Consider the following 10008-nt stretch of genomic DNA (forward strand, 5'->3'; position numbering starts at 1 on the left):
AGAAGAATTAACAAACAAACATACAGAGACGTAACAATATGGATGCTTTCCTGGAGAGATATGAAAGATCTGCCCAAAGTCAGAACTGGGACAAAGGCAACTAGGCAGTCTGTCTCAGCCCACTTTTCACAGGATAAGGCCTACATGTATATGCAGGCATGACATCAGAAGATGCCATGGACTATAACAAGTTAAAAGTAGCTTTACTGAAACAATATAAATTTACTGAAGAAGGTTTTCATTGGAAGTTCAGAGGAGTCAAACCCAACACTGGAGAAACTGTATTTCAGTTTATGGCACATGTGCATCAATATTTCACAAGATGGACTGACATGGCCAAGTGTGAAAATAGTTTTGAGGGACTGTCAGACCTACTAGTATGTGAACAGTTCATGACCATGTGTTCAAATGACATGTCACTGGTTTTAAAGGAGAGAGCACCAAAAGATGTGGATGAGATGATCAAGCTGGCAGAACAGTATATAGAAGTCCATGGAGTTAGTATAACTGGAAAGTTCAAGAATATCCAGTTAAATTTGAAACCAGTGATAGCTGACCAGAAGCAAGAGTTTACCAAAGGTGACAGGAGGTTAATAGACAGAATGGAAAAGAGATGCTATGTTTGTTATAAAATGGAACATATTACAAATGATTGCAAGTTTATCAACAGCAAACAACAGCAGAAATATCAACATAAAGCAGTTAGAGCTATTTACATAGACAGTGCTGGTAAGAAACAAGAAAAGAGTGACTAGCACTATGGATGCTGCTGCCAGGAAAAAGAGAATCAAGACAGCTTGTTAGATTAAATATATGAAGAAAGCATGATTGATCAGTGCATGACCAATTGGCGGCTCAAATTAGCAAATGGATCAAAAGTGCCACTAGTGATGGGAGCTTGTGACAAACATCAAGAGTTGCGAACAAATCATAATATGCCAATATGTAAAGGATGTGTTGGGGACAAGAAAATGAAGGTTCTACGAGACTGGGTGCAGCAGTGAAAACCAGCCTATTTTCTAATGATCAGGTGACAGGTAAGGTGTACCTGTGTGTGTGCTAATTGATAGGACAGTGAGAAAGTTTCCTATAGCAAAAATAAAGGTGGATACTCCATATTATGAACCACTATACAACTTGGTGATAGGAAACATACCAGGTAGTAATAATTTAGAGGAACTAGACAGAAAGAAGATTGATGAAGCATCTGCTATCATCAGAAGAGCTCAAAGGAAAAGGAGCGTGTAAGACATCAAGCCCCTGCAAGTGTCAAAATGTGACATACCCAATGTAGGTTTCCAGTAGCTTAAGGAAGCACAAAAGAAAGACCCTTCATGCAGAAATTTTGGGACAATTTCCAGAAAAAATTCGAACACAAAACAAAGGGGAAAGATATTTATAGAACAGAGGATCAGAAGGGAATGTTAGACCAAATATATTAAGGTGGGTCTACTGGGGAAGCTAAACAGATCATAGTACCAACAGAATACTGGACTCAAGTGATAAAGTTGACTCATGAATCACCAGTAACTTCCATTGGCCAGGAGTCATTGGAGATGTAAGTAGATTCTGCAGAACATGTGACATCTGCCAAAGGACAATACCTAGAGGAAAGGTAGCCAAAGTGCCATTGGGGAAATGCCTCTCATAGAAGAGCCATTCAGCAGAGTAGCTGTGGGCTTGATCGGGCCACTTTGGCCTGTGTCTGACAATGGCAACAGGTATGTACTAACAATAGTCAACTATGCAACATGCTATCTGGAAACAATAGCACTGGCGAAGATAGACACAGAGAGAGTAGCAGAAGCCCTCCTGGAGATATTTTGCAGGGAAGGTTTTCCAAGAGAAATTCTCAGTGACATAGGAACACAGTTCACTTCAGAACTGAAGCAGGAGGTGTGTAGACTCATCAGTACTCAGCAGCTCTTTAACATTCCCTACAATCCTAAATGTAATGGACTTTGTGAGAGAATCAATGAAGTTTTGAAGAGCATGCTAAAGAAGATGTGCCAAGAGAGACCACATGACTGGGACAGGTACTTGCAGGCAGGATGATTTGCTTATTGAGAAGTCCCACAAGCAAATACAGGAGAGTCACCCTTTGAGTTACTGTATATGCAGCTCAAGGCAGTCAGAAACATTTGTACGACAAGAAGGCCAAGGATCGACGTTCAAGGTTGGACAGAAGGTCTTAGTTTTGCTGCTCACAGATCACAACAAACTCACCTTACAATGGAAAGAACCTTTTGAAGTACTCAACAGAATGGACTACAAGATGAATGTGAATGAGAAGGCCAAGATCTACCATGTGAATATTTTGAAGAAGTATTTTGAAAAAGAAGAAAACCTTACAGGTGAAACTATTGATATTCAACTGGAGATGGCAGGTGTGGCTGTCATGGAAGCAGGATTTGAACACAGTAACCTCACTATAGAAGATAAAGACCTATTAAGCATAAGGGCACTGAGGAGATGAGACATACAAGGATGTGAACATGAGTGTCAAACTGACTGATAGGAAGAGGAACAAAATCTACTGTGTCTGCATACAGATAGATTAGGAAATATAGACCTCAGACAGGTCAAGATGAAGATGAGGGATCCTGTTAAGGAGAAGCCCTATTGAAGACTATCATGAGAGAGACATACAAAGGAACTGTAAATGTTGGTGTAGACTGCATGAGAAGACTTAGTATGTGAACTAAGAACAGCCTTTGTATATAGCAAAAAATATTATATATATTTCTATTGAAGAGGGGTTTATGTCATGATATAAAAGACTGTTTAGTGTAGATATTAATAATTAGTTTATTTTGTGAATGAATAATTTATGATTGTTTAGTTTTTTTATTATAAGTGAGTTAAAAGCAGGTGGTTATTGGAAGTTGTGTTTGTAAGTTATTGATGTTGAGAGTATAGTGAGCAGACGATTTAATAATAAACATATAAATAGTATGAGATGAGTTGGAAACAGTAGACAGACAAAGATGATAGCAGAAGAGAGTAAAGTCATGGTCAAGGAAAGGTTTGGCATGAAATTAACTTAGGCAGAAGTGATAGTCCTAACGTTTTAACATGTTAGAGTAAGACTGAGGAAAAGAATAATAATTTATTCTGTCTAAGCGTGGTTGTAAAGTAATTGAATCAGCCTGAGTGCACTTTGACAAAAGGAACAGTGGATATTTTGAAGAAAGAAGACCAAACGATTACTGGAAGAGCATTATACGACTGGGGTAAATCATGCCACAATTGTAAGTGAATTATACACGGAATACTAGTGGATAATAATAGAGAGAATAGTTTGACTTGTCAGCTGAAATTCTGAAGTAATTGAACAGGCCTAAGTGGACTTTTGACAAGAAGAGAACCATATAGTGTTTATGATATCCCTATGATCACTATAGTTTAAAGAATTTGTTGTAAAGACGTTAAACCAGTTTCAAATAAATATATATATATGTGTATATATATGTATATATTTGTGTGTATTATTTTGAAAACAAGTGGAGAGTGTGCTGTTCGTTTATCTTTGAATTTACCACCAACAAGTCACAGACATCTACTGTAGAAGAATCCTAACCCAACAACAACATAGTGTATATTTATACTATTAAGAAGTATAAGTAAAAGCCTTTAATTGACAATTGGTAAACACTACCATAACATCTGATAATAAGTTACACAAGATAGTTCATAAACACAGGTCATTGGTGAATCCAGCCAGTCACTAGTAGATTGTCATCTATGTCGTATTGTCTGTTTAAAGACAGTTCTTTCTTTTTCTAACTGCACAATAAAGTATTTGTACCACACTGCTCAGCATAGTCAGTATCATGTTTGTGATAATTAACATGATTGTATTCACGAACCGTTTAACAGTAAATAATGTAACTGTGTTACATCATATACTTTAGTTTAAGGTTATAGATATGATTGCTCAGGAAACTTGCATTACACACACAGAAGCTAGAACCATTAACTCGACAATTTTTGGAAAACAAGAAAAATCCAGGTGTCTTTTTTAGGTTAAACGGAGACTGTTCCTGGAAATCAACAACTTATGGCTACCATTGGTTTTATTCACACTCAGTAGCTCCACCAATCTGGACAAAGAACAAACAACCAATCAAAGCACATCAATCTCAGTCTACCTCGATACAATATAAGGCTTGAAATACCTTCTACAAGCTGACTTGAAGATGAAAGGGAAAAGACTTTTGGAATATTGTCCTTTACACACTTATTTAGTTCTGCAAACTTGGGTGCCAGTTTGACAGTATAGTTCTGTAACATTGGGTGCCTGTGTGATGATGTAGTTCTGTAACATTGGGTGCCTGTGTGATGATGTAGTTCTGTAACATTGGTTGCCTGTGTGATGATGTAGTTCTGTAACATTGGGTGCCTGTGTGATGATGTAGTTCTGTAACATTGGGTGCCTGTGTGATGATGTAGTTTTGTAACATTGGGTGCCTGTGTGGTGATGTAGTTGTGTAACATTGGGTGCCTGTGTGGTGATGTAGTTTTGTAACATTGGGTGCCTGTGTGGTGATGTAGTTTTGTAACATTGGGTGCTGTCTGATGATGTAGTTCTGTAACATTGGGTGCCTGTGTGATGATGTAGTTCTGTAACATTGTAATTATGTCATCTACAACAGCCTATACTAGCTCAATAAAGACATGCTGAGTTTTCCAGGGTTTATTAACATACAAGGATGACTGACACTTCATGAACACTGGACAAGTGAAATTTACATGCTGAGGGGATATATTCAATTAAACATCAGTATAATACCATCTACATGGAACAACCAGTGTAAGCAGTACTAATAAAAGAATCACTAATGAAAAACTTCTATTTCCCCTCCCATCTCACATATAGCTCTTCTCATTCAGTGCTGCCCTCTGTATGGAAAACTTTTTTTTTGCATGCGACAACCACCAGTGTACTGCAGCTCAACATACAAATTAACATAATTGTACGACACAAACCAATTAATAATAAATACCTTCTACAACCAATAATGTGACTCAAGTTTAAGTTTAGACAAGGAGGAAACTTATCCTTTATATAAGTAATATTTATTTAACTAGAAAAATAACTCAACATAAAAAACAGAGATTTTACACTTTATTTAAAACTTAAGTACATAAAGTGTTGGTGGGGGCTGCCAAACAGATTCCTTTGCTCTAGTCAGCAGTTTAAAATGAGTGATAGTGGGAGTAGCTTTGCCATTACACATAGTAAGTGATTAAGTTTGGTTGTAGTTGTGTTGATAAAGTTGATTACAGTTAATATCTCTTTTTTTTTTTTGCATGTGATAAGTCGCATCAAATGAAGTGAGGTATATGTTAAATACAACACAGTTTGGATCACTAAAATATTTATAAGTCTACTTACCTTTCTCTGTCTCATCAGGTTAAATAGTTGATAAATACAATGCTTCTATTCATCATTAAAACATTTAACAAAGTTTATATTATTGTTTACTTACCTTATCTGTTTACTAATGTTAAACACAGCACAGTTGATACATACAATGTTTATATTTATCATCAAAACAATTAACAAAGTTTATATTATTGTTTACTTACCTTATCTGTTTACTAATGTTAAACACAACACAGTTGATATAATGTTTATATTCATCATTAAAACAATTAACAAAGTTTATATTATTGTTTACTTACCTTATCTGTTTACTAATGTTAAACACAACACAGTTGATACATACAATGTTTATATTTATCATTAAAACAATTAACAAAGTTTATATTATTGTTTACTTACCTTATCTGTTTACTAATGTTAAACACAACACAGTTGATACATACAATGTTTATATTCATCATTAAAACTTTATATAGTATGAAGGTTTAGAGTTTAGTATTTCAGTAGTTCACTAATGTCCTACTTTGTGTAATTATATATGTATATATATATACATAGTGGGGTAAAAACCTACTGCCAGTCATGTTTAAACTACATGAAATTGTTGGTAAAAATTGCCATGATTTGTTACTAGATATTGTGTTTTAAAAACAATCAATGCTAGATAAAGATGATTTGTAACAGTTTAAGTGTGAAAAAGCTTGTGAATTGATATAAAAGTTATCAAGCTAATGTGAATTTTAAAGTGAGTACATGATGAAAACTTTAGTCTCTGTGAAGGATGCAAGTACTAATACTTAACATGTTTCTTTGTAGTCTAACTGCAACTTTGGTGTAAATATAAAGGTGAAGATGTAACTATGGAAGTATTAAAGATAAAGGCTGAACCCTTTCCTGATGAGAAGCAGGATGCTTTGTTAGATGTCAAACTGATGAAAAATGAAGATGAAACATTTACATTACCAAGGAGTAAGTGTATATACTTAGAATTTAAATGTTGTGTTTTTCCCAACACAAACATTTTGAACATTATCCATTTAACAGTTCACCAGAACTTTCAATTATTGATTGGAAATATATTATTCCTAAACATACTTACCATCTGCTGCCACTTATAGCTATTCCTTGATCTTCTCTTTATCCATCTAAGCATTGGTCTTGCTTGCTTCAGTTTTTTTTAACCCAATTAAATGCCCTTGACAATTTTTACCTTATGACACTCTCCACCTACGTCAATGTGTCCTCTTTCTTGGTACTGTATATAAGCACCTCACTCAGATAATGTAACCACTTTTTAGAAACTTACACCATCCCAGTCACTAACATTGGCTCTTAGTGGGAAGAGTATCAGTGGAGATATTATTGGAAATAGATTTTCAATTTAGGAAAATGTTAACTTCCAAAACATACTTGCCATCTGCTGACACTTATAGCTAGAATTCTACACTGAGAAGGTGAAGGCATTATCGATAGAGAAAATGACTGCATAGGTCATGGGTGTAACAAGATAAGAGTGGTACCTGAGTGGGGGAACCACACTACATCCAGAACAGGTATGCTCTTCACCCTGAACTTAGTTCCTGTATCAAGGGTGGCACTGTACAAGAATGATCATCACTTTAGGCCAGCCCCAACCAGATAGCCGAGGTTCAACTACTCAGAGTTGGAATTAAGGGATCTAAGTCCCTATATCCCACATTGGTGGCTAGGGCAACTGGACCAAAACGTTATATACAGATACACATTTGATTGGATCCCAACCTGCAGCCATAGAGTGATGCATTCTGAACCACCAGAATCACAACAAGAAAGTAAGCAATATCAAAGCAAACAAATGTTTCCTTCCACCTAAAGAAGCCCAAAAAGCAGCATCTCAGGCTTGGAATGATGGGATCATGTATGCCTTACTCAACCAAAGGAACAGAACTCATCTGGTCTGGAATTATGAGCATTCATCCTTACTTCCCAACCAAGTGGTCAATAAACATTCCACTTGACCCCGGAATTATGGAGAGGATGTCGAACACTGTGCTCAACCAAGGACCTAGGATGGGAACACTCTGCATTCGGAATTATGAGGAGATAGTGGACATCCTTCCATGAACAATATACCAACTCGACAATGATAAAAAAAAAAGGGCCATGCACAAATCTGAACCAGTATCATGAGAGGGCTCCCATGAAGGCTTATGCCTCTCCTACCTACATCTGAGAAAGACATCCAGGGACTCGGGTAGGAGGGCCCCCAACTTCACCCTCTTCTCCACAACTCCCCAAAGCATGTTACCTCCACCCCAGATCCTACTAATGGAGTTAGGGAGTTCTTACCATACCCAGTTTCCAGTCAAGTGGAATGTTTATTGCCCAGTGCTCTGAAAACAGTGCAATAGGTGAACCAAGTTCCCTAAATTTTTAAAAGCAAGCCGATCCCTATTTATCAAACTTAGTGATCAGAAGGGATAGGCAGGATCCCCTGTAGCTTGATAGTCCATGAGTGGTGGTCCAGCAGAATATGGTAACACCATCTGGTGAGTGCCTAGATGGTCTAATGGAACACCTCATTTCTACAGAGCCTATTACAACCAGTAGGAAGTATAGTTAGATTTGGTGCTAGTGTGGAATTGGATTGATATAACCACACCTTTCTGGGAAACACTTGCCATAGAGTGGGATCCCATGAAAAAAAAATAGGTAAAGACCCTGGAAAGGAATAAGGCAAGAGGAGGACAAAAATACTCACTAATCCTTATAATTTAGCAGATGTTGTTACAACAAACACAGGGGGTAGTTGAAAATCCTTAGAAGAAGAAACTGTCAGGTTGTGTAAAGAATGTGAGAGACACATCTTGGGAGAAGGCCACATAACAGCCCGTATAATGATCTCCAGTGGGTAATTGAAATGGGCCAAGAAAGACATAGAAATGTGGTGAATCTGATGAAATGTGACTCTCAGAAGTTTTGTTGCGTGTAAAGAAAGTCCAGAATAAGCAACATGGATATTTGTTAATTCACCTCATATTAATTGGAGATAAATCTCGAGAAACCAAAGGATCCCAATGAATACAGAGTTGAGTATCATCACCTCGAAAGAAGTAAGTGCGAGCCGCATAACACCTCAGGGCTCTGTCAAGACATAACAAATTATTAGTGTTTCATTAGTCATAGAAGTGAGAAATAGCTGGCTAAAGAATTGATGACAAGGATTAACCCCTTCCCTGGCTGCCAGAGTATTAGGAAGAAAAGAACTGACAGGGTATAGCAGGACCAAAGTGGAGGGATAAAGTCCTGTGCACATGTAGCACAAACAACTTTGACCTACAACATTTACTTGCCAGCCGCAACAAAAATACCCATTAACGGAAATGTGATGCATGGTACCTGAGGCTAAAGGCTTGAAAGGATGTTGAGACAAAACATGTTTTGCCACCCTAATATACCAGTGAAGTAAATGAAAAGGCTTTTTGGGTAGAAGCACTCTAAACGATTGGAAAAGACTGGATAGCACTGAAGAGTCAAAACTTTCTGATGTTTAAAATAACGAAAAGTAGTTGATAAAGCTGCCTTACATAAAATGAATGTAGACAAAGCTAGACCCAAGTCAAAAAATGAGATATGGTGGGCATGCTTAGGTGAAGTGGGTTCAAACTCCTTGTGAGACACACACAAGTCAATTTTAGAAGTTTAACCCCAATAAGCTTGGGAATGTTTGGGTGTAGAATGTTGGATCAAGGTTACCTCAACAGAGATAGCCAAAGAGGAAGAGGTAGATGTGGACCCTCTTGAAGACACTGTAGAAGAGGAAACCATGGTTAGGCCCTCCAACCTGGTTCTACCAACAGCTCTAAAGCAGGAAATTGAATCATAGCCAAAACTATGAGTAACAGATGAATTGGGGGAAAAGCATAGAGGTGCAATCCCATACAATGATACCCTGTATTTACATATATTCAGGTTTTTTTTATTTCACTTTATGATAGCCTGTACTTACATATATTCAGGTTTTTTTAATTCAATTTTTGATAGTCTGTACTTACATATATTCAGTTTTTTTTCACTTTATGATAGCCTGTACTTGCATATATTCAGCTTTTCTTATTTCACTTTGGAATCCTGTACTTACATATATTCAGGTTTGTTTTTTTTCACTTTATGATAGCCTCTAATTACATATATTCAGGTTTTTTATTTCACTTGATGATAGCCTGTACTTACATATATTCAGATTTGTTTTCACTTTATGATAGCTTGTACTTACTTATATTCAGGTTTTTTTATTTCACTTTATGATAGCCTGTACTTGCATATATTCAGGTTTTTCTATTTAACTTTATGATAGCCTGCACTTACTTATATTCAGGTTTTTTTATTTCACTTTATGATAGCCTATAGTTACATACATTCAGGTTTTTTATTTCACTTTATGATAGCCTGTACTTGCATATATTCAGGTTTTTCTATTTAACTTTATGATAGCCTGCACTTACTTATATTCAGGTTTTTTATTTCACTTTATGGTAGCCTGTAGTTACATACATTCAGGTTTTTTATTTCACTTTATGATAGCCTGCAGTTACTTATATTCAGGTTTTTTTATTTCACTTTATGATAGCCTGTAGTTA

The 10008-nt window shown here is 36.5% G+C and overlaps 1 protein-coding gene across 4 annotated transcripts in view; it reads left to right on the forward strand.

Moving 5' to 3' along the window:
• LOC106470597 (zinc finger protein 501-like) overlaps nucleotides 1–10008 on the forward strand; it is a 28455-nt gene that overhangs the window by 7066 nt on the left and 11381 nt on the right. For all 4 annotated transcript variants that reach the window (XM_022399214.1, XM_022399213.1, XM_022399216.1 and 1 more), the window contains exon 3: nucleotides 6206–6358. In XM_022399214.1, coding sequence (XP_022254922.1) covers nucleotides 6250–6358 — 109 coding nt within the window. In that variant the 5' untranslated portion in view covers nucleotides 6206–6249. The remainder of the gene's footprint in view (nucleotides 1–6205; nucleotides 6359–10008) is intronic.

Source organism: Limulus polyphemus, unplaced genomic scaffold (assembly GCF_000517525.1).
Source record: "Limulus polyphemus unplaced genomic scaffold, Limulus_polyphemus-2.1.2 Scaffold4107, whole genome shotgun sequence".
NCBI classification, from domain to species: domain Eukaryota; kingdom Metazoa; phylum Arthropoda; class Merostomata; order Xiphosura; family Limulidae; genus Limulus; species Limulus polyphemus.